The sequence below is a fragment of the Leptinotarsa decemlineata genome, unplaced genomic scaffold, assembly GCF_025532065.1.
Source record: "Leptinotarsa decemlineata unplaced genomic scaffold, Ldec_3_MD MMD2_P_RNA_scaffold_8, whole genome shotgun sequence".
Lineage (NCBI taxonomy): Eukaryota > Metazoa > Arthropoda > Insecta > Coleoptera > Chrysomelidae > Leptinotarsa > Leptinotarsa decemlineata.
This window is the reverse complement of record NW_027412535.1, coordinates 1,876,299-1,903,197: the sequence shown is the minus strand read 5'-3', so window position 1 is coordinate 1,903,197 and position 26,899 is coordinate 1,876,299. Positions and strand designations below refer to the sequence as shown.

The 26,899-nt window shown below is 34.1% G+C and overlaps 1 protein-coding gene across 2 annotated transcripts in view; it reads left to right on the top strand.

Annotated features, from left to right (window-relative positions):
- The window catches only part of Fmr1 (synaptic functional regulator FMR1), a 238,509-nt gene that overhangs the window by 134,227 nt on the left and 77,383 nt on the right, over positions 1–26,899 (top strand). For both annotated transcript variants that reach the window (XM_074170313.1, XM_074170312.1), the window contains exon 8: positions 4,795–5,011. In XM_074170313.1, the coding sequence (XP_074026414.1) occupies positions 4,795–5,011 (217 nt within the window). The remainder of the gene's footprint in view (positions 1–4,794; positions 5,012–26,899) is intronic.

Genomic DNA, 26,899 nt, shown 5'->3' with positions numbered 1-26,899 from the left:
GAAAAATTTTCGTTTTGAACGTTTTCTTGAGGGTAATAATAATAAGGGTCGTTATTTTGGTACGGGTCTTGAATATAATCGGTATTATATTCATTCATTTCGTCATAGTAGGGATTTTGGTCATTGAAACACGCATTTTAGTAATTTCCCAAAAAGTATTCATCATTCACTGTACTATTATCAGTCTAATAGTATTCGGGTTGATGATCGAAGTTTATTACGTGTGCTCTTTGAGGATTCTGCTGAATAACAGAAGGTCTTCGTTGATTATTAGATTTATTTTGTTGAGTCGTATGTGGGTTAGTTTGCTGCTGTTGTTCATTCTGATAAGAATTAGCAGAGTACTGTTGTTGCTGCGGATAAGAATATCGCTGATAATTTGAACTCTGATTTAATTGGGGTCTCGCGAAGTTTTGTCTTGGCGTATTATAATTATTAGAATAATGCTGAGCTTGTGGGTAATTTATTCTTTGTGGATTTGAATTAAAAGTCTTTTGTTGGAAATTTGGTTTAAGTGGTGGAGGGTTTCGTTGCAAATTTTGTTTAAATTGGGGTGGTTTTGAAAATTTTTGATTTTCAAAATAACTTAGTTATAATTCTCTTTTAATTCTTTCGGGGTTACTAGCTCTTATAATTTGACCCAACTTGGGCTCTAAACCAGTAAGAAGTGTATTTAGGCTCATTGAGTCAATTAGTTCGGTTTGTGCATTTTTCTGTGAAGGTGTTAGATTTTGTTTATTAATTGCAGAATAGAGTTTCGCTACGTGTGTTTGAAGTCGTGAAACAAATGTCAAGGAATTTTCATTTGCCATCTGTCTCATGCGTTGCAAGTCTTGAATTAGAGAATTGAGATCACGGGTATCTCCAAAATGTGTCTCTAATAGGTGACGAAATAATATTGTTAATTTACCTAATAAAGAATGTTACGCGTTACTTTATTATGATTTTAGAAAAGAAAAAAATGTCAACTAATAATTTAAACAGTAGATATATAAAAAAACGATTATAAACAATTAAATATTATTAATAATATTTTTTTTTAATCATAATTGACAGTTCTCTATAAAGTTGTAATTTTTTTTTAAATATTGAAATTGTTTGTTTGTTTATAAAAAATTATAAACAAATGGAGAAAAAATTATTTGTTTCAGTTTATAAATGTCTTTTATCGACATTAAAACGATAAAATAATGATGAATGAAGATACATTTTTTTCACATTATTGGGTTTTTTCTTTTTTTGTTTACTTTAAAAAATTATAAACGAAATATTAAAATTTTCAGAACTTTTATCATGCAATCTTCTTTTATATGTATTTTAGAAGGGCTCCACGAAGCGAAAAAATTTGACGGTAATTATTTTTAGAAAATTTTGTTAATTAACAATTATCTAAATTATGGAAAAATTAACTTTTTTGAAAAATTCCAACGGGAATCAGTTCTCTATGGAGTTTAGATTATATCAATTTTTTTTTTTATTTTTCTATTCATTTTAAGTACGCCAAAAAAATTATTTTCAAGTTACGTCCTCGCTTAGAGTCCATCCGCGCAACCTAAAAGAGGCGCGCGGACGGCTATTTTCAGCGTTACATTAAAATTATAAATTATGGAGATACCGTTTCCTAAGTCTAAACTCTTTTTTAGTAAATTTCCTCGTCTTCAAGGATCTTTTTTCCAAAAATCAAAAATATTTATAGTTTACGAACTATAAATAAGGTCTAGGTCTAGGGTCTTAATTGTTTATAACTTTTAGAATTTTTTATGAACTAATTTACTTTTTTTTCACAATGATCTAGACAAACAATATTCCGGATCAAATGATCCTAACAACTTAATTTTACAAAAAGTATGTAAGTATTTCTGAATTCGTGAACTCATATACTTACAAAGTCACCCACAAAGAGAGGACAGCGCTATGTTGCGACATCTCCAGGTCTCACTTCGCACGAGCAACTAAATCGAAGGCACCTTTGGAATACTCGAATGAAAATATGGATAACATATATAACATTAAATAATATATATATTTATATATAAATATATTTTTATAAATATATATATATATATATATATATATATATATATATATATCCCACATTTTATGAGACAGGCAATATCTGGTTTGTTGAAGGAGATACACAAAAATTTTTAAATATACAGGGTGTTTGGTGTAGGGGCTACAGACCAAAATTCCATTTTTTAAAATAGAACGCCCTGTATATCATTACATATTCAGATGCTACGTTAAATTCTGATATCATTTCATGTTTGGTTTTTGAAATTCGGTTACGGCGTTATTGAGTTATTGCACTTTTCCTTAAATATAAAGTTTCAAAAAAACTTATTTACTCGTACACGAATCCAGTCTATATCTTTTATTAAAATGAACTAGACTACTACTGAATACAAACCATTATTCTCACCTCTACGATACGATATCGATATCAGTTGAATATAATATTGAAATTCTTGAGAATGTGACTAACTTGAGGGTGAATTGCTTTATATTGCACAATTTCATCAAGTAGCTTATGCTTGTTGATGCCATAGTAACAAATGTTGTTGAATTGTATCTACTTGTCAGTTCGATTCAGTGATTCTTTGCAAAACAGTAACTGTGTTCTTTGTGCGAAAACTCCAGTATGCCTTTCGCGTTTAGTCCAAGTGATTGCATTGATATGTTATTAATTTTTGGGAATGTCAGAAAAACTGCCGTCAAGCACAACGTCTATACCAAGAACGTTTTCCGGACAGACCCATTTCGTCACGAATGACTTTTTCGAGAGTTGTAGAAAAATTGCGAACTGGGTCATTTCCTTCTACTATAAAGCATCGTCATCATACGAGATCTGTTAGAACTGAAGATTTAGAGATCAATGTGTTGGCTTATATTATTATTCATCCACATGTTTCTATCCGTACTCTTGCAGAAGAAGTCGGTGTGAGTAAATCAGAGAATTCTGAAAGAAAATAAATACCACCCATTCAAAATTCAGTTGGTACAAGGTTTGAAACCCACGGACTTTGAACGACGACTTGAATTCATTGCTTGTATTCAGGTAATATTACATGAAAGTCCTAACATATTCAGTCAAATTTTGTGGAGCGATGAATCGCGATTCCACAATAATGGAGTTGTGAATCGACATAACAGTCACTATTGGTCTCAAGAAAATCCTCACTGGGTCCGCGAAAGTAATTTTCAAACTACTTGGGGTATAAATGTATGGTGTGGATTGTTCAATGGCCGCATCATATGACCTTACTTTTTCAATGAAAATCTCAATGGATTGCGATATTTACATTTTCTAGAAAATAATTTGATCCAGTTGATGGAAGATATTCCCATAGCAGAACGACAAGGAATTTGGTGGCAACAAGATGGTGCTCCTCCTCACAATTCACAGGTTGTTACTGAATATCTGGATAGAACGTACCCAAATAGATGGATTGGTAATAAGGGTCCAATTCGGTGGCCGGCTCGTTCCCCAGATTTATTACCGCTTGATTTTTTCCGATGGGGTTATTTAAAAGATATTGTTTTCACTACTCCCCCTTTGAATGTGGATGATCTGAAAATGAAAATTCGACTAGCGTGCAGTGATATTACGCCTGATATTATAAGAGCGACTTGTACGAGAGAAGTGATTCGACGTTTCGAAGCCTGTATAATATCTAATGGGCATCACTTTGAACAATTTTTATGACTTATTTCTAGGTACCTACCATTCTTATGAAATGATTTATCAAGTTATATTATTTACATTGTTATTAATTAAAGATCTGTTTTCGAATACACCTCTTTCAATTTCGCAATTGTTTCATATTCAAAATGATTCCTGACTGAATTCCACAACTCAAAATTGAAACCATTACTTTGAACACCCAAAATTTTGACTAATTTTCATGAGATCTGATGCAGAGAGAATAATTGTATGAGATATTTTTAAAAATAATAGTCGTTCTCAAGACTTTACATTTTAAGCAATAACTCAACAACGCCGTAACCGAATTTCAAAAACCAAACATGAAATGATATCAGAATTTAACGTAGCATCTGAATATGTAATGATATACAGGGCGTTCTATTTTAAAAAATGGAATTTTGGTCTGTAGCACCTACACCAAACACCCTGTATATTTAAAAATTATATCAAAATACAGCTCTCATGAACTCCTAAAACTTTTGTATGAAACATTTTTGTGTATCTCCTTCAACAAACCAGATATTGCCTGTCACATAAAATGTGGGACACCCGGTATATATATATATATATATATATATATATATATATATATATATATATATATATATATATATATATCGAGTGTCTTGATATAGATAAAGGAGTTTTTTAATCGGACATAGCACTCAAGGAAGTGGTATTTCTTCTGGTAACCAAGTGTTGCCCATCCTTACACTTGGCTGCACCATACTGATGATGGGCCAAAAGCCCGAAACACGTGTCTATGGTTTGCCACTTTCTTGAGTGCTATGTCCGATTAAAAAACTCCTTTATATATATATATATATATATATATATATATATATATATATATATATATATATATATATATATATATAACGGCTGTTAAATAAAATAAAAGGGGGCCACCCTGTATTGTCAGCTGTTAGAAATAGTTTTGAACTGAAATATGAAGTGAAATGATTTAATTGATATTAACTTCTAGAAATATTTTCCTCCTCTCCTCTTGTTGCTTTTTCTTTTTTATAGATCCCTCGCTATTTCTTATGATATTGAACTCATCAAATATTTTATCTTCTGTTTCACAGGAAGTAGAGCAGTTGAGACAAGAGAAACTAGAAATTGATCAACAGTTGAGGAACATCCATGGATCAAGTCTTGGTTCCATGCAGAGCTTGTCAATGAATAGACGAAATGATCGTGGTTTCCATTCAGACATCGATGGTGGAAATCGTTCTGGTAGAGGTGGTTCACTGCGAGGTCGTGGTGGAAGAGGCAGGGGCAGGGGTGATAGATACAATTCAGGTAGTATAATTTTTCATAATAAATTTGAATCACAATAAATAGTTACTCGCCCAATAAATGTTGCATTTCATGCTGAAGAAAAGTATCAAAGATATTTTTTGTGTCTGGGAGGATAAGTATTATAATAAACATTCTAATATATGTGAATTTATAAATAAATATCAATTTTATTTATATTCTTGACTTTCTTCCACTTCTTTAAATATTGCGTCTGATATTTACCTATTTTGATTTTCAGTTGTAACAGTTGTGGAAGATTTCATAAACCACGAAATTCTTCTGCTTATGGAAGCCATTTTTTTCATGATTTGTCTTTGGTACGAGTTTTCCTTTTCCAAGACTTTTATCAGTGTATTCAGAATATTGATTATTATTTAATGAGTGGAATTTGGAATCGCTGGCATTAAATGAATCTATTCAAAACACTTCCTTCACCTGAGTAGATGAACAATGTATGTACGAGCATACTTCGAAGTCGTGCGTCGCTGGTGTTTTAGAGAAAAACTTCAGTGATTGGAATAGAGAAACGTGTGACGTCATCGACGCAGGATGGAATGAGTATCGTAGCAATTCAAACGTGGAACTCCGCCCCTCTTAGTACTCCGCATCACCGATCGGCCCCCCTTGGGACTCCCCCTCACCCCTCGGCCTCCCTATTACGTTCCAGTCACGTGATCGTAATTAAAAAAAAGTTTATAGTTATGAGAATCGAACCCGGTTCGTCCGCGTGGTAGACTTTGTCCTTAGCCTCGACACCAATGTAAGATATTGGATATCATTGCGAATGGTTGTTATTTATAACGTTAGTTTTGTCGGGACTGAAATTGAATCATTTTATATACTTGATTTCCGTTGAATATTAAGGAAATTGTAACGTCATTATCATGTTGAAGATAGGAAAGTACACCTTGATTTGGGAAAGAATTAATATTTCATATAAAGGTTTTTATGTGTGTGTAAGAGTGAGAGACACGTGTGACGTAATCGACGCAAAGAGAGATGGAGGTGGTATCGAAGTTATACGTTGCTAGCGCAAGCAAATGTTGTCGGTTGTAAAATAAATCGTTGTTTGTGAGGCGATGTAGCGTTGCCGATTTCAAAATTAGACATGAACGGTTAGGAATACGACTCGATAAAAATTGGAAGTGCGAAAGTGATATATTAATAATAATGAATCAGATTAAGGAAAAAATATTACTGTTCAAAACTTCAACTCTATGCTTACAGGGTGTCTCAAAAAACATCATTTCAGAAAAAACATGGCGTCGAAGTGTACAGGGTGCATCAAAAGGCATCATTTAAAGAAAAACAACAATTCCACGAGGCTGTGAGTTTTCAACGTGCGATTTCTCATTGTGTACAGGGTGCGTCAAATACATCATTTAAGAAAAGACATTACAGTTCAATACTTCAACGTACCGTACCTCAATGTACACAGGGTATCTTGAAATACATCATTTGAAAAAATATAACATCAATGTGCATGTAGAGCGTTTCAAAATACATCATTTAAGAAGAAAACATGTCGGTTTAAAAGAAGTCTATCATTCTAACATGTCAGAAGGACATGTCGTATCTTTGTTATCCGTCATATCTTTGTTATCCGTCATCAAGTTAGCATCATCAGGAGAAGAAGGAGATGGCACCAAAGTTGTCGAGGAGTTATGTATTGTGGAGTTGAAAATCGTAAATGTGGAAAGCGAAGTATTCGACCGTTTTACATTCGTTTCGACCGTTTTACATGCGTTTCAACCGTCTGACATGCGTTTCGACCGTTTTGCATGCGTTTCTACCATTTTACGTGAGTTTTCGACCGTTTTGCATGCGTTTCGACCGTTTTGCGTGCGTTTATTCGTTATCGTTTCATCGTTATTGTCGTTTTTTCCGTATTTCAATATGACAGTCATTTTACAACCAAGTAAGCGTCAACAGCAGATGACTAAAGTCCATGCTTTGTCGTATGAAGGTTCATTTTGCGAATTTTCAGATTCCTGAACGGAACTTTGTGGAACACTCAGCCTAACTTCTGTTACAGAGTGGTGTCGGTCAGTAGTGAAGAGGAAGCCAATTATCAAAGTAACAGATTTGCCTGTGGAGATGCCGCAGAGGATATTCACCGCCAAAATCGTGAAAGGTAAATTTGGTGAGGTGGTCTTGTTGGATTTGGGGGATAAAGTATCTTTTTTGCCACACCGAGTGATGGAGGCGTATCGTGTATCGCTATTGTGTTCAAAGGGTTGATGGACATTGGGAAACCGAATCGTGTCGTTTCATTTGAAATTGTACGAAATTAAGGTTAGTATTGTTTTCAATTGTTCCTCCGTTTAATATGCAAAGAGTTTGTGATTGTATACAATATTTTTTGTTCAGTTCAAAAATTCTCATTCATAGGTATGATCCGTATAAGGTAATATTTAAATACGTTAATTCTGAGTGACAGTTGATTTTTTATTTTCATTATAAGTGTAGCAATCAACGTGTGCAGTATCAGTTAAACTCATCTCAACAACAACAACATTCAAAACCGTCGTAGCAACCTTTCTAGAACGAGTTTAAAATTCAGCAGTTTCCATTTTTTTCAGTCTATAGTTGCACATTATGAGGCTAGTATTCGTCGATATTCAGGGATTTGTTGGACAGACTGCGGATATTCAATATATACACAACCGTAGTGAACTTGGAAGACTTTGAAGATTCATGGTGGTGTATGGAAAAACACGCCGTTCTGTATGGATCATTAGAAAGGAAATTCGTTCAGCTGCAGTCTCGATAACGTATTTTACATAAATGGCTTTATAATAAGTATATGATTTAGGTAGTAACCTAAATAAATAAAATGCATGTCACACACATCTTTGTTTGAAAATGAAAACTTACACAGGGAAAGTTGTCGAAAATATGCAATATCGAAAAATTATATAATAGGGTTTATAGTCATGAATTGGCAAAAACAGGACATTTTAGAAATAAAGAAAATAAGTTTGTCTGTCAATTTAAATTCTGATTCGTTGGGTCTTTTTAACAAAAGCTGTATTTTATATCTTGAATTTTATTCAGGACATTATTATAAATGATTGATTGATATTAGACATTTAATTTCAATTATTATATTTAGAAATTCATTTTGTATTGTAGTTTTTTCGAAATTCCCATTCAAAATAGCACCCTTTGATATAGATACCGGACGAGACCATCATGTGCAGATAACCTGAGTTTCATTTGTATGACAAATCATTGTCATTAGGTATGGTGACGAGTCCATTATAACAGGGAATGAGATGAGTTCTTGGACATATAAACAATACAAAGTAACGATACAGACAAATATGAAAAATCGTCTTGAAATAATTCAAATCCATTCAGTGAATACATGAATTCAAAGATGGTTTAACCTCAACTTCGATATTCTGAAACAAAAAGACTCAGTATTCACAATTCCTTCTTTCGTTATTCCAAGTTCATAGTCATCAAAATTGATACGATTACAATCTATAGGAATATAAAACTATCTTCAAATAAAGTTGCATGACTGCACATCATGCATTTTGTCGTAGTACGGTGACCAAGACGAAGTTACAACTTCAGCATATGAATGATTTTGAATATTGGGGGAGGTCAAGATCATCAACAGGTATTGAGAAATTAATTCGGTGTTCATTGATCACTCGTCAGAAACCGTTCCAAAGCTTTCGGAATACAATGCAAATAATTTTATTCATGACTGTTCGTTCGATATTAAATATTATTACCTCAAAATATATCGATATCATAATAAGTTTGCGGTTGATTTATCAATTTATCACTTTGTGTCATTACATTTAGAAAGTGAGTTTCAGTTTGGAGAAATAATAGCCCACACATATTGGAAATTTTGCCATAGTGTGGTGAAAATCGTATTGAAAATTCTACGAAATATGAGCGCATATATACAGAGTGAATCAATATTTGAAATACGTTAACGTTCGAAAATAGGGAAAGTGAAGTATTCGACAGTTTTGCGTGCGTTTCGACCGTTTTACGTACGTTTCGACCATTTTACGTGCCTTTATTCGTTATAATTTCGTCGTTATTGTCGTTTTTTTTGCGTATTTCAATATGACAGTCATTTATCAGTTAAGGCGTTTCGCTAACCAAGTAAGCAACATCAGGAGATGACTAAAATCCATGCTTTGTTGTATGAAAGTTCATTTTGTTGCGAATTTTCAGACTCCTGAACGGAACCTTGTGGAACACTCAGACTAACTTCTTATACAGAGTGGTGTCTGTCAGCCAATCAGAATGGAAGAATCAAATATCGGTCGATTGATTGTGTTGAATGAAATTGAACTGAAAAGTGTGGGTCGAATAATAATAATAGTGATAAAACATTAAAACTTTGAAAGTGACGTAGTCAGTGTGGGAGATGGTGACGTGGAAGAAAATATGTGATGATTTGTGGAAATGAATGAGTTATTAGAAAAAAATGGCGCAACTACCAGAAGGGCACTAAGTTGTATATTCGCTGATCGGATTCGCTGAACGATCGGATCGTCACGTACAGCACGTCAAATGAAAGGATATGAAATGCAAAATTCATCGACGAGAGAATACAAAGATGGCGCAACATGTCAGAAAGGCACTAAGTCACAATTTCGTTCATGATAGTTGGATCTTAACGTGCAGCACATCAAATGAAAGAGAAACAAATGCAGAATGTATCGACAAAGAAAAAACAAAGGTGGCGCAACATGTCAGAAGGGCACTAAGTCACATCTTCGTTAATGATAGTTGAATCTCAACGTGCAGCACATTGAATGAAAGGGAAACGAATGCAGAATTCATCGACAGAGAAAAAATAAAGACGACGTAACATATCAATGGACCCTAGGCTACCAATCACCTGCTTCTGTGGCTCCTAGCCACAATCTCTCTCTCTATGATGGAGGGAATAAAGCATCCTCACATCATATTCCTCTGAGGCCACTGCCTCCATATTGTTCTCTATCGTCGCCTCTCTCTGCAGAGCGTCCATCCTACAGAGCTCCAACAACCTCTACCACCGTATCGTGTGCGATGAAAACAAACGATACCACGGGAGGAATAGTACCCGTTTAGTGGGACTCCTCCTAACCCCACGGTCGATACTCAACGGCAGTAGTATTTGAGCGCCCCTATCTGCAGAGCGTCTAAGCGCCTGCTACAAATAAATCTGCCCCAAAGTTCCTGGCTATATACCAAAAAAAATACTTTCCTTCAGAAATATAAGTAACCCAAATATGCCTAGCTATTAGGCTTTCAACCAAACAAACATAAAGTTTCCAAAATCGATAAGCTTATCAAAAATAAAACTTTTCCCGTTATTTAAAATTTAAATTACTTCAACCTCTGATTAACTGACCACCCGTCTAATTACGTGTCTATCCACCCTTCAGAATATTTTTTCATATTTTCCTTTGAAAACCTTCCTATATAGCCCTTGTATCCCTAGTGGATACGTCACTGGTCCCCACACATTACGGTGGCATTTCTAGCGTCACATCCGTGCCACCTCTTAGTCACTGGTCCTTTTCATTACTTGGAGCGTTAGTAAAAATATTGGAGAGAGTTCAACATTTTGCAAAACATTACATAACATACAAAAAGAAACAAAAAAACCTACCTTAATTGGCTTCTTTGATGCCTGAAATACAGCTAATTTTCTATGTTCGTAATTGCAATTAAAACTTCTACTTAATCTTAACTTCCTTTTAGACAGCAATGACTTTTACAAATGTTATATTCCCAATTCTTTATACTGTATTTTTATTAAAAAAATCCTCAAGTTTAACATCTCTTACTATAGAACACCTGATTTTCACCCAATAGTCTTATACAACCTTCTCAATAACTTAATTACCAGCTTAACCTTTCAATATTTACTCTCGAACTTACTAAAATAAAAAAAATCAAGAACTCTCCAAACTCATTCAAATTTAACTTTGCGTCCCATGTAGGTTTGACCCACTAACCGATAACAGTAAACTGATGAACATCATCAAAACTTGTATTTATGTCACCCAGTACCTTGTTAACTTTTGACTAGGCAACTATAATGTTTCTAGAACATTCCAACAATTCTGTGAGAAAAAATCTAATTCCGAGTAACCTCGTCTAAATTAGAACAATGAACATAAAATATCGATATATATTTTTATTCAGCTTCACTCTATATTTTTCCTCAATTCAAAAATATTTCGTTCAAACAAAATGAATTTTATTTGCCGTTGCTGTCAGGAATTTTAACTCAACTTTAATATATTTAAAGCCCCACAGAGCTTTCTATCTTCTAACTTTCTTTCACCGACTTTGTTAAACTACTTTAAAGCCTATTATCATACCCATATACTTTAACAAAAGTTATCAGTGCCCTCTCGACTTTTTCAACTTCAAACCCAACTTATCTCTCTCCCCCTGTATACTCTATATAGCAAAACAAAAATAAAATTATTTTTCCCTGATGCTTTAGCGGATACACCCATTATATATCCTCAACCCACTAATATTGACTGATTACTGCTTTAATACCTTCTCAAATAAATACAAAACAACGTAACTAATAATTCTGTCTACTCTGTGAGACCTTAAATTTCCTATCACTTCAGGCTGTCAACATATAAACAAATACTTCACGTCAGCGCTATCAACTCAATTCATTTCTTTCCAATACTTATAATAAGTGTCCATAAATTTTAGTATTTTAAGCCGCCTTGTCCTATTTAATAACTTTAAAAAAAATACATAAATTCTCACTGCTCAAATAATTCTTTTGCATCTCGGCCACTCAGTGTAATTAAGTTTCTAGCAGAGACAATCTCTGCTTATCCCACCGCTGTCACCAAATGTAATACCTGGGGTGTTATTCCAGACTATTACTGCAGTTAGTATCAAAAATAATCAATTGATGTATACAAGGAGTACTTAAAAATTCTCTAAATTTTTTAGCATCCTTGATAATTCCACCGTTACCACCTTTAACGTATCGAATCACCTTATTACGGTGCCGAAACTTTACCAAATTAATTATTTAATTTTCACCAACTGTCACCAATAAAAAAATAAAATAATAGAAGGCTTTCGCTGTCACCAATATATCACCATTCCGTAGGGCTGCTGGATTCGTGCCAAACGCACGAAGGTTGGTCTTTTGAACCTTAGCTACACTGAGAGTTTCCCTTTTAACATTCCTCCTGTTGAGGTTAAAGTTTAACTTTGTCAGCTGAGGCCGATTAATTATTCAATAGGACAGGGGCTTACTCAAGTTAACGAGCCAATAAAAGATAATATGTGCGGTTATAGATATATTATCAAAAAAAATAATAATTGTTACCAAGAATTAATTTAGTTATATATTGCAGTAAATTAGGCAATTATGAGCATCCACAATGTTCAAAGTATATAGAGTAAATATATATACAAATAAATGTAAAAATCATATAAACCCCTTGAATATAAAACAATACAATGTAACCCGAAGAAACAAAATTATTCATAACACAAATCCCTCCTATAATGAATAATAAACAAAAATTAGATAACTCGTTATCGGCTCAAAACACATTAAATTGTATTGCCTGTTAAAGTAGGCTTCAACCTTATACTTGAAATTCTATCTTGACCAAAATAAAAAAAACTTTTTCTAGGCTTGCCTGGCCGCCGTACTAATATTGACTTTCTATCAATTATTTATTAATGAAAGTTTTACTCTAAATCAAAAAGGAAGTGGTATAATTTCCCTGTCTCTTTTCAACGTCAATGCCTCAAAATAACCACTAACACCAAAAATAAAATTCAAAATGACAACCTCTCTCAAATAAGACAACATGGGTGTTAGTACAATTTGAAATTGACTCACGATACTTCGTTTATTCTGGTGCATTCGATTACCCTAGCTGCGCCCTTGATATGTCCGTCCTGTCTAGTCCTGATTCTGTAATCCTGGCTAATGTCACAAACAAAACACCAAATTTTATTTACCTAACCGGCCTAACGCCACTATACCGCAAGATTCAGTCCGTCGCCCCCAGTTTATCTAGAAATCACTATTTCTAACTATTTTTTCCTTATTTATTCCCGTGTTTTTCCCGGAGCGTGTACCACTAACTACCGCTTAATCCGCTTACTCCAGTATCCCCCTGACTACCATTAATCGCCCGGAGTCTCGCTAAGTACCCTTTATTTCCCGGAGTCCCATTAATTACCCTTTTCGCTCAGCGTTTTCCGATGCACGTCCCGCTAGCTACTCCCCTATTTAGGCTACCTCCCTCAGCCTCGAAGGCTGAGGGATGAAACTCCCGATCTCGTCTCGGCGAGAGCCGGTGACCGACTTCTTTTCTGTCTCCAGAAACTCCCGTACCCCCAGTACCGTCTTTAACAAAAATAAGTTCTCCCTCTTAACTTCCCGTGATTGGTCATTCCCTACGGTCTTACTAGATTATTTTCCATTACCCTTCCCATTTAAAACTTGTATTATTTTTCATCCATCGTTATTGGTCACCCTCTATTTTGATAAGCTGTGGTTCTGCCTATTTAGTTATGGCTGCTCTTTTCCGAGTCAACAAAATCAACCGCAAAACCTTAGATCGGCGGTTTCTCAACCGTTCCTAAGAAACGTGATTATGGCACATGTAATGTATACGGTTATTTGGGTTACTCTAACTTACATGGCGGCGGCAAAACCGACAAAGTCTTACAATCATATATTATATTCCTTCAGACGCTGAGTCATCATGAGAGCATTTTCTGCCACTGGGTTCAATGTGACCGTTAAAATGTGATCGCGAAAATGCTTATCTAAAAATTGAACTGACCCGGCAGAGAGATGCTGTTCAAAAATGAATTCTTATTTTCAAGGAATTAAATTAACCTTTTCCATTTCGCTTATAATGGCAATTATTACACATGCATTTCATTTATTTAGATTACTACCTAAATAATATACTTATAAAGCCATTTATGTAAAATACATTATCGAGACTGCAGCTGAACGAATTTCCTTCCTAATGATCCATAAACGGCGTGTTTTTTCCATACACCACCATGAATCTTCAAAGTCTTCCAAATTCACTACGGTTGTGTATATATTGAATATCCGCAGTTTGTCCAACAAATCCCTGAATATCGACGAATACTAGCCTCATAATGTGCAACTATAGACTGAAAAAAATGGAAACTGCTGAGATTTGAAACTCGTTCTAGAAAGGTTGCTATGACGGTTTTTTGAATGTTGTTGTTGTTGAGGTGACTTTAACTGATACTGCACACGTTGATGTATTTTTCAGAAAAAAATTCGATTTTCAAAACAAACATACACCAAAAAATATTTTTGTCAACAGAGAGGGTAATGTCTTTCATGAAGTGATTGCTACACTTATAATGAAAATGAAAAATCAATTATCATTCAAAATTAATGTATTTAACGTATTCTGCACGTACTAATGAAAAAAAAAATTGTATGAAAACATTACCTTATACGGATCATACCTATGAATGAGAATTTTTGAGCCGAACAAAAAATATTGTGTACAACCACAAACTCTTTGCATATTAAACGGAGGAAAAATTGAAAACAGTACTCACCTTAATTACGTACAATTTCAAATGAAACGACACGATTCGGTTTCCCACAATAGCGTATTTTCCTGATGAAAATTCTTCTAAGTGAAGGCGATACGCCTCCATCACTCGGTGTGGCAAAAAAGATACTTTATCCCCCAAATCCAACAAGACCGCCTCACCAAATTTACCTTTCACGATTTTGGCGGTGAATATCCTCTGCGGCATCTCCACAGGCAAATCTGCTACTTTGATACTTGGCTTCCTCTTCACTACCGAACTTGCTTTCAATTTGTGTAAATCCATCTGCCAAAAATAAAAAGTTAATGTTTTGATTGGCAATATATACGAACACTATCTCAGACAAACCACCACATGAAAAAGTTTTGACTGAAATCATCTCATCTCATCATCTGAAATGATCTGAATAATTGGAAAAGTATTATTTACCAATAATTCTTACCCAGATCCTCTGCTTAAGAAGATCTTATTCAGTACGTCATCCATTGACGTTCAATTTGATAATAACAACCAGTTGGATAGAAGTCGTTTACAATCAAACAATACCACAATTGGGACTGATCCACCTCCAGCTCCTATAGTTTTCACCTCCTTACCACATATTAGCGATAAGACACCCAAACTATGCAGAATCTTTAATACTTTAAGTATCAAAATAGCATTCAGAACCATTTTAACCATAAATAAATTATTTTCAAAACTTAAGGATAAAACTCCTTCAAATTTTCAATCTAACTCAGTTTATTCCATACCATGTTTCAATTGTAGTAATGAATATATTGGTCAAACGTCAAGACTACTCAAAGACAGAATCCTTTCACACAAAAGTGATAGTAGAAGATATCCTGAGAGATGTGCCCTTAGCAATCACGTTTTTAAAGAAGGTCACAATATCGACTACAATTTCACTATAATCTTAGCAATTTAAAGAAATACATCTAAAAGGTTGTTTTTGGAAATGTCATTTATATAACAATCAAATAATTGTCTCAATAAAAGATCACCTCAGCGATATTTATGCCTTCTTACTTAATATTGATAAAAATTTACACAATTTTCAAATCAGTAACAATGCTGAATTGTCAATAACTTAACCATATACAACTTCCCTAAGGCAGGGCTTTACTTCATTTTAATAAAAAATTTTCATGTTTTGAAATACATATAACATATAACCTAAGGCAGGGTTTTACTTCATTCTAATAAATAATTGTATGCTTTTGACATTGGGTTTTCTCATTAATAATCTCACAAAACAGCAGTTGATTCTGATCACACTTGCACCATAACTTTTCTCTTTTGTTCCACTCTGAAACATAAACTTACAAACGAACGATCTTTCAAATTGAATCACAGAACAGCTGTCAGTGTCAATTGTTTTTTATCTCTCTCTCTGTGGTCTGCAACCACATTGATTTTTCCAGTGAAATTATAATTTCAAACCATAACGATTTTATTATGTAAATTTAAATGATCTTTCTTGTTTCAGTGAGGAGTCAAAACTTTCTATTAATCTGATAACTTTTTTGACATGTTTCAACTTTTTAAATGTAACATTCTTTTCGACACGGCCATCCTCACCAACAGTTTGAGGAAATTTCATACCTAATACTAGTTATTTTTCACAGCATCCGTCCAGGATGAAAACCAACTTAATTGTATCTCTTAAAGAAAGAGTCACTAGATTGTCCCATCGGATTTTGTTAAAAATGATTTGAAATTTTTAAAAAGTATTCATATCATATGGAAAATTCATATCCTCCTGAGCTTTTAAATAAATATTTATTCAACTCACCCAAATTAAATCTTAATTCAAATCATCCAAATTTATCTACTCTTAACTTCACATAGTATTAGGTTTGAAATTTCCGAAACAGATAATTCTCCTTCCAATGAGAATGATCAAATTATATAAAATTATTCTATAAGATATATTCCAGATTTAACCCCTAAATTAATTGAATATTTCGTGATAGAATTTCTACCAAGATTTATAAAACAATTTCAAACCTATATTCTAAAATCAAAACCCCTCAGCAACAAAGAAGAATGTAATGTCTTATATAGTATTCCATGTTCTTCTTGTAATTCAATGTACATTGGTGAGACCAGTCTTAATATATCTGGAAGAATCACGTCACATAAAAGTGACTGCAGACTCAACAAACGTTCCTGTGGACTATGTGAACATGTTATCTCTTGAGATTATGTTATGGATTATCAAAATACTAAAATTTTAACAGTTGAAAATAATGAATTCAAAAGGCTTTTTCTAGAAATGGTTCACATAAGTAAAAATAATAATAATTCAAACAAAAAATCAGAAATACAAAATTTAAGTCAAATTTACAATTATATTTCAACTTTTGATCAATAAAATTTCAAATAATTTCAATATCATATCACTAATAATTTTTCACTTACACTTACATTTAAATCTCACTGTATGTACAAATATCATAATAATCAAATTTTCTCTGGTGCTGTAACAAAATTTTCAACGTCAAATTTTGCATTTGACTTTTCGTTTTTATGTTTGGATTTATATGCCTTTTTTTCTATTTTAAACCAACTTTGGTGAGTCTTTTGTAACATATCTATTACCATATAATATTTGCATGATCTTCATTTTGTAGATATTCTTGATAAAGAAAAAAAAATTTCCGAAAGCTTGAATAACAAAAAAAAAAAGTATATACTAACCTCTCTACAAACCTTATTGAAAATTTTGATTTTTACTCACAAGTGAGTAAAGATCCTACATTACAAGTTCAACGTAATTGTAATGATTTAATTAAAAAATTATTTGAAGTCAATCAGATTGACGAGTTTACAAACGTATTACCAATTATACTGGGACTCTACCCAAATTTTATGCTTAACCAAAAATTCACAAACCAACCCTGTCTGTTAGACCCATTATTGCTTCAATAAAATGAAACTACTTAACAATTATGTAATTGCTAGCTTAGATGTCGTATCTCTTTTTAGCAATGTCTATTTGGACACTTGTCTCAGATCTATTGATAGAAAGTGGGGACGTATTAGTCAATTTTGTGACACTCAAAAAGACGATTTCCTTCAACTTATAACTTGCCTTTTTAATAATACATATTTTTCATTTAATGGTAAAATTTATAAACAAACTTTTGGTAGTCTGATGGAAGCTAAGATTAGCCTCATTTTAGCAGCATATGTCATGGATGACATGCTAGATTTGGTCTTACAGGTACTTCCCTTCAATCTTTTCTTCATAAAAAATATGCCGATGACATTATTATATCCCTTCCTCAAGATGGAATATCTGATATTGAGGACATCTTTAATAGTTATGACCCTTACATACAGTTCACCATCGAAACTGAGAACAACGAACAATGGGTTCCCTTCCTTGACACTAAGGTTATCAGAACACCAGATAATACTCTACTCATAGATTGGTATCACAAGCCTATCAGTTCTGGTAAGTTCTTGAACTATTGGTCATACCATAACCAGTCAACGAAAATCAATTTGGTTGAACAAATGAAGAACCGCATTCTGCAGATTTCCGATCCTTCTTTTCATAATAAACATTTAAATATACTCTTCCAATTATTTATTAACAACTCCTACCCGGATCCTCTACTTAAGAAGATCTTATTTAGTATGTCAACCATTGACGTTCAAATTAATAATAACAACCAGTTGGATATAAATCCTTTAGAGTCTGACAATGTCACAATTGGTACTGATCCACCATGTAAAAGATTGTTTTTGGAAATGTCATTTATATTACAATCCAATAATTGCCTTAATAAAAGATCAGACATCGATCACCTCAGTGAAATCTATGCATTTTAATTAGTCATTGACAAAAATCTACATGAATTCCAAACCAACAATATTTCTGGTTTTTTATTAATATAACTTCATTAATTTCAAACATTTTCTCTTTCAACAAACTTCCAACTTTCCTATGGCAGTGTTTTACTTTCATTCAACAACACCTCTTTACTTGTCTTCTTCAAGGCTAATGAGGATGTTTGTCAATTAATCAACATATTTGATTTTTGGGTTTTCTCATTGAATTACTTACTGAACAGCAGATGTCTCTGATCACATTTGCACCAGAATATTTCTCTTTTGTTCCATAGTTTTATCATATACAAACAAACCCACCTCTTCGAACTGAATTACATGACAGCTGACAGTGTCAAATTGTTTTGTGTTTCTCTCTTTGTTCTTCAACCACATGGCTTTTACCGGTAATCCATAATTTTAAAAAAATAACGATTTTAAATAAATTTAATTCAATATTCTTCTTTGTATCCTGTGAGGAGTCGACCACTTTTATTTTAATGACTTGTTTATTGTATTGACATGTTTCAATTGTTTAAATGTAATATTCTTTTCGACACGGCCAACCTCACTAACAGTAAGTTGTGACCTTTTATATCAATAATTTTTATAGTGTATTTTTATAGTATATAAATTTTGTAGTTTTTCCCTGAAGATGATATCAACTGATGCAACTAACTCATTTCGCCACGCCATGTATTTATAACAAAATAAGTGATGACGTATTTCAAAATGAAACAACGAAAATAAAAGTTTCGTCCTTTCGAGAACTGCGTATCTCCGAATGCTGATTCAGCATTGACAGTGATCAATGTCACCTTGGTTATGAATATAAAAATAAGTGATGACATATTCTGAAATGAAACAAAGAAAATCAAAGAGTTTTTGTTTAGTAGTTTTTAGGCATTTTGTCAGATGCCTATTCAGCGTTGACATTGATCCATGTCACCTTGGGTATGAATAGAGAAGCCCAACAAACACATGAATTCTAGTTTCTTTTCCCTTTTATTTGAAGTGCTACTTGTGATGATGCGACTGTTATTAGTGAAGATACAACTACGTGCCCTTTTGGCATCGTCTTCGTTTTTTCTGTGTCGATGAATACTGTATTCGTTCCACTTTCATTTGATGTGCTGCACGTTGACATCCATTAACGAAGATGTGGCTCTGTGTCCTTCTGACATACTGCGTTATCTTTTTTTTTCTGTCGATGAATTTTGCATTTCTTATCCTTTCATTTGACGTGTTGCACCATATTTGTTTTTCTTTGTCGATTAATTCTGCAATTTTTCTCCTTTCATTTGACATGCCGTACATGACGATCCGAAGTTTTTTCAATGATTTTCTTTGCTGTTTCATCTTATGCTGTTTCACATTAGGCGCTCGATATTATATTTTTTATTGTCTACAAATGAAATCATTTTGAATGAGTACCCACATCGACCTGTTGCGACTAGTATAGCGAAAATAGGTTATGAGGTCATTTTATCTTCGTAAAATGATTAATTATGTTTTTCGACATCTAAACGAATCCATTGATGTCAAAATCATAGGAATCGGACGACCGGAAGTGAAAACTGGAAGTGACCCGTTTTTGACGGATTCGAAACTTTCTCACCCTAAGGAATCCATATGTTTCAATATACGATGATTTTTTTGTCAACAAATTCTGCGTTTTAAATCAAACTTCTGCAATTGGATTACACTCGTAGTTCTTCATAACCCAACAACTTTTAATTCCAAGTTTGTTCAATGATTTTCTTCGAATGTGCAATTCTTCCTATGCTATTTCACATTAGACGCTGGATATTATACTTTTTATAATCTACAAATGAAATCATTTGAACTTAGTACCCACATCGGTATGCGGCTAGTATATGAAAATAGGTTATGAGGCCCTTTTGACTTCGAGAATTGATTAATTATGTTTCATGACATGTAAACGAATCCATTGATGTCGAAATCATCGAAATCGGACGACCGGAAATGAAAACCGGAAGTGGTATTTTTTGATGGATTCGAAACCTTAAGAAATTCAAATATATCATATGTTTTCAGTATACGATGATTTTTCCATTTTCTTTGTCAATAAATTCTGCGTTTTGAATCAAACTTCTGCAGTTGGATTACACTCGTAGTTGTTCATAACCCAACAGCTTTTAATTCCAAGTTTGTTCAATGATTTTCTTTAAATTTTCAGTTCTTCTTCAGCTATTTCACATTAGGCGGTGGATATTATATTTGTCACGCCATCTTTGTTTTTTCTCTGTCGGTACATTCTGCATTCGTTTCCCTTTCATTTGATGTGCTACACGTTGAGATTCAACTATCATTAACGAAGATGTGGCTTAGTGCTTTCCTGACATGTTGCGCCTTCTTTGTTTTTTCTTTGTCGATGAATTCTGCATTTCTTATCCTTTCATTTGACGTGCTGTACGCGACGATCTGATCGTTATCAGCGAATATACAACTTAGTGCCCTTCTGACAGTTGCGCTATTTTTTGGTAGTAACTCAGTCATTTTAACAAATCATCACACATTTTCTACCACGCCACCACCTCCCACGCTGATCGCGTTACTTTCAAAATTTTAATTTTTTATCACTATTATTGTTATTATTATTCGACCCACATTATCCAGTGCAGTGTCATCCAACACATCAATCGACCGATATTTGATTCTTCCATTCTGATTGGCTGACCAGTAAGTTAGGCTGAGTGTTCCACAAGGTTCCGTTCAGGAGTCTGAAAATTCGCGAAATGAACTTTCATACGACAAAGCATGGACTTTAGTCATCTCCTGATGATGCTTACATGGTTAGCGAAACGCCTTAAGTGATAAATGACTGTCATATTGAAATACGAAAAAAACGACAATAACGACAAAATGATACGAATAAAGGTACGTAAACTGGTCGAAACGTACGTAAAACGGTCGAAACTTACGCAAAACGTTGAATCGTACGTATAACGGTCGTAACGCATGCAAAACGGTCGAAAACGCACGTAAAACGGTCGAAACGCATGTAAAACGGTCGAATACTTCGCTTTTCACATTTTCGAATTTCAACTCCACAATACATAACTCTGCGACAACTTTGGTGCCATCTCCTCCTTCTCCTGATGATGCTAACTTGGTTAACAAAGATACGACTTAGTGTCCTTCTGACATGTTGGAACGCTAGACTTCTGTTAAACCTACATATTTTCTACTTAAATGATGTATTTTGAAACGATCTGTACACACATTGATGTTATATATTTTTTTTGAAATAATGTATTTTGAGACACCCTGTACACATTGATGTACGGCACGTTGAAGTGTTGAACTGTAATGTTTTTTCTCAAATGATGTATTTTGACGCACCCTTGTGATAAAGATTTAAGTCACATATTTTACATTTCAAATAGTTTACCAAATTCGTATTATATTCAATTGTCTTTTCCACAATTCTACGTATAGAAACGTTGCAGGTTCATTAAACTCACCTCGACCTAATTATGTATTACTGCAACATTTCAGTACATTGAACTGTTTGCAGTTCAAATATATAACAATTAGATAATAAGTGATGAGCAACCAATTCTGTATAACCCCGATTCTGATGAATCATTAGTGTGCATATACTCTTCGATGTAAGATGTTAACTTTGATACGAATAAAAACGAAACTCTTGGTAATGACTGGCTTCAATTAAACTACCTGGAAAACCCAACATTTCATGGCGATCCTGCAGTCCAGTCCAACCAGTGTGAAGAGAAAAAACCAAATAGTTAAAAATGTGTGGATCAAAAGTTACAAACGAAGAAAGACTGCAGACACAAGCTACTGGCACGGGATCAAATAATGCAAATCAATCCAGTTCAACCGAATTTACACACACCGACGGAATGATAATTCCAATTTTAATATTCATCGCAATTGTTATTATTTATTTTTTATGGAGGAAAATGCGAGATGGTATGAAAAAATCAATGGAACGACAAATCGCGTTAAGCGAACTTCGAAGGTCTCGAGAAGGTATTAATTCCAACTGAAAAAGAGAATATTAGAATACGCTAGTATCCAGGGCTCATGAGTAGCAGGATATTCTGAAGGAGTTCACAGGAGCTGAAGAACAATTGATGAAATTTGAAGAAAATCTTCGCAAAGATTCTTACGAAAAACGAAGTGAAGCAGCTACGCAGAGACGGTATCAGAGGTTAGAAAATATTAATTCACTTATTAATGAATTAGTTCATAAGTTTAATAATAGCGGGCCAACTAAGGATGAAATTGCTCAAGTAGAATTATACAGTGTGTCAATTTGAAAACTTCCCACCCTCAATATCTCCCTTCCAGTACATAATATGAAAAAATGGTCAGACAGGTCAACTTTATTTGCAAGGGGGACACTCTGAATGAATATTTTCAACCCTCGGGGTTCAACCCCCTAGGAGGGGTGGATGTTACCCTCAGAATTTCAAATGGAAAGGGGGTCAAGTGGCACATCATTTTGAAGGGCATTCAATTCTCTTGCCAATGATACCTTTTTCATTAGTTTTTGATGAGCAGTTTTTGAACAATCACGTTCCAAACGAACGGTGATTAGAAGTGAATAAGAATAAATGATTAAAACTCGCCCGCACTAGATGTTTGGTATTCAGGTTGGTATTCAAAACAAATGATTGTAATGGACTATTGGAAAAGGTGAGCATCGTACTAGGTAGCATCGTTCCAACCCTTGAGTAATATTCGAATTCGTGGATGTGAGAGGAATGTAGAACTACTTAGTTAACGAAATACGCATCGAGTGCAAACAAAAAATACTAAATTGCAAAAAACAAATTTCAACCATCTTGTTACGCTTTATCTGATAATATGTTCAAAATGTTGTCCATTCTGCTCTAAACAGTAATACAGTCTGTTTTCGAACTCCTCTCGAACATTTTGGAAAACTTCACCACTAATTGACCGGCATGCTGCTGTAATTCGTCCTTTGAGGTCATCCATATCAGTGGGCTGTGTTTTATAAACGACAGATTTGAGATATCCCAAAGAAAAAAATCTAATGGAGTCAAATCCGGTGATCTCGGTGGCCACTCAATTGATCCCCTTCTGCCAATCCATCTCTCCCGGAATCGCTCGTTCAACCATTGTCGGACGGGGCGAAAATAATGAGGTGGCGCACCGTCCTGTTGGAAATGTAACAAATCTTCCTGCAACAGTAAATTACCGTGTGCATCAATTTGAGTTTCGAGCTCGTGAGTTATAAGTGGATCGATAGGTGCTTGAAGCATATCTAGGTACAGATCACCATTCAAGTTTTCTTCAAAAAATAAAGGTCCGATAATGGCATTTCCAAGAATACCAGCCCAAACATTAACTTTTTGTGGGTGTTGTGTATGTCCTTCTCGAAAATTGTGAGGGTTTTCGTCACTCCAATAGCGACAATTTTGCCTATTAACATTGCCATTCAGGAAAAATGAACATTCATCACTGAAACAGATATTGAACAGAAGATTAGGTAAAGCATTGATTCGAAGAGTCATGATTTCACAGAATTCTATTCTTCTGTCATAATCATCCTCATGGAGCTCGTGGAGAATCTGCATTTTATATGGATGAAATTTGTGCATTTTCAGTGCTTTCCTTACAGTCTCGTGTGACATTCCCGTCTGTTCTGCTACTGATCGTAAGGAGCTAGTCGGCTCTGCAGCAAATGTTCCCAACACCTCAATTTGAGCATCCTCATTCAGTACTCTGGGGTTATTCCTTTTTTTATTCTTCACCGAACCAGTTTCGGAAAACTTTGTCACCAAATCAAGCACATACCGGTGACTTATATTAAGATTTGGATTTCTTTCATTAAAAAGAGATGCCGCCCTTCGTGCGCACTTGCCCACCTCTCCATAAATAAAAATTATTTCAATTCGGTCTTGGATAGTGTAAACCATTCTTACAATTTATACACTTTCTAAGGTATCGCTGATCAGCTCAACAAATGAAACTGAAATGATAGTACTACCAAATGGCTTGAATGCGATGAACACCTTTTTTGCTCAAAAAACGATACTTTTTATAGCAGAAGTAACAAAAAAGGGATAAGAGTTTTAAATCCGATAATAAACCCAAATGAAAGTCACCGAAATCAGATAACTAATTAATGTAAATTTTTTGAGGCTTGTCTAATTTTACCCCTGATGGAAAGTTGAAAAGCTGACCCGTCATCACAAGTTTTACTTATAAGAGAGTCAATAAATTGTATTTCTTTGCATACTAACTTGATAACCAGGCATTTTAGTATAGGCCAATTCTAATTACTTCTATTAGTTTAGAACTACATTTTCGGATACTGCTGATCGGAAAATAATAAATGAGGGCACCGTCGGCAAGCGAATTGAATGCCCTTCAAAATGATGTGCCACTTGACCCCCCTTTCCATTTGAAATTCTGAGGGTAACATCCACCCCTCCTAGGGGGTTGAACCCCGAGGGTTGAAAATATTCATTCAGAGTGTCCCCCTTGCAAATAAAGTTGACCTGTCTGACCATTTTTTCATATTATGTACTGGAAGGGAGATATTGAGGGTGGGAAGTTTTCAAATTGACACACTGTATTTACATAGATTAGAGAAAGTATCTACTAGAGTAAAAAATATTTTGGATGATAGGATCAGTTCAGTTAGGAAAATAGATATTAGCACTAATATAGATACAGGTTTGATTACAGAGATAATCATGAGTGGAGACAAATGTGATTTCAAAACAGCAGCTAACTTACTGCCAAAATTAAATGGCACAACTGAAGGCGTGTATCAGTTAATAGAGGGAATTGAATTATATGAACCTACGTTAGACACGTTAGGCAAACAATCTTTAATAAATTATGTTCTTAAAGCTTGCATATCTCACAGAGATAAAATCCGAATGAAAAACAATTATACCACCGCCGCAAATTTATTAAAAGATTTAAAAACTAACTTTTTGCCAAAGCAATCAGCTCCAACACTTTCGGCTAAATTACAAAATATAAAACAAGGTAACTCAAGTATCGATGAATATGGAAGATCAATAGAAACACTAATGTCAGATCTTACTTTAGCTCAGGCAGGTGACAACACAGATTCTATTGAAATTTTCAGGAAAGAGAATGAAAAACTAGCAATTGACGTTTTCGCAAAAGGTATACAAAATACAGAACTTAGAACTATTATAAAAGCTCGGAATTACAACACACTGACAGACGCAATTAATGGAGCAAAAGACGAATTCACACAAGACAACCATCAACCACCGACTATGTTTCACATTCGAAATAAACAAAATCATCATTTCAAAAATTTTAACAATAGATATAGAGGACAAAACGGGAACAGGTATCAAAACAGTTCGAACAGACATAACAATACAAGGTACATCCCAAACAACAATTTTCGAGGGAGATTCAATAGTGTTAACAGACAAAACAACCCTATGAATAGAAATCGTTTCTCTCAAAACTCACCAAATTATCGTCCCCAACAAAATCAAAATATTAGAAGAGACAACAGAAGACAAAATATGTTTTTAGTAAATAGTGTAGAAAACGAGGAATCAAATCAAAACAGCTCACAAGAGCAAACATTTTTTCGAGGCCAATAGTCTGAAAAATTATGCTAACTTCGATTTAAACTATGTCAGATTCTCAATTACAATAATCAGGAAATTCATTTACTTCTCGACTCAGGTGCATCGATTAGCGCACTTTTCCACAAACATGTAAACAGACACTTGTCTACAATAGATTATTCAGACACAATAAAAATCGACGGAATTTCAGGGTCAACAAATACGCTAGGGTCATTATACTTACCTTTACAAGCCGGCAAAAATGAGTTCACACATAAATTCTTTATAATCATTTGACAATAACATACAACGGATTTTAGGTGCAGATTTTTTCAAAAAATACTCAGCAATCATAGATTATGAAAATTTTGAATTTTCTTTCACAGTTTATGGGAATAAATTTACAATTCCAATAGAGTCCAACTTCAATAAAAATACTAGTATTCCCCCGCGCTGTGAAATAATCAAGTACTTCAAGATAAACAAAAATTTGGAATGCATAGTATTTCCACAAGAAATAGCCAGTGGTGTCTTTGTTGCCGGATCTATTTCAAAACCGGTAGACGGAAATGAAATTCCAGTAAAAATTCTGAACACGCGAGAAGAACCAGTAGAAATTAAGAATTTTTCACCGAAAATTGCTGACGCCAAATTGTTCGAAATTATTTCTTACAACGACATGAATGTTTCATCCGTTCAACGAGTGGAAGAAGTCTTAAAATCAATTTGTAAAGACGGACTAAATGGCGAGGAAAAACGAGCACTCGACCATATCTGTGCGAAATTCGCGGACGTTTTCCATTTACCCAATGATATACTTTCAGTAACTAACATTTATAAACATTCAATTAAACTCAACGAAAACACA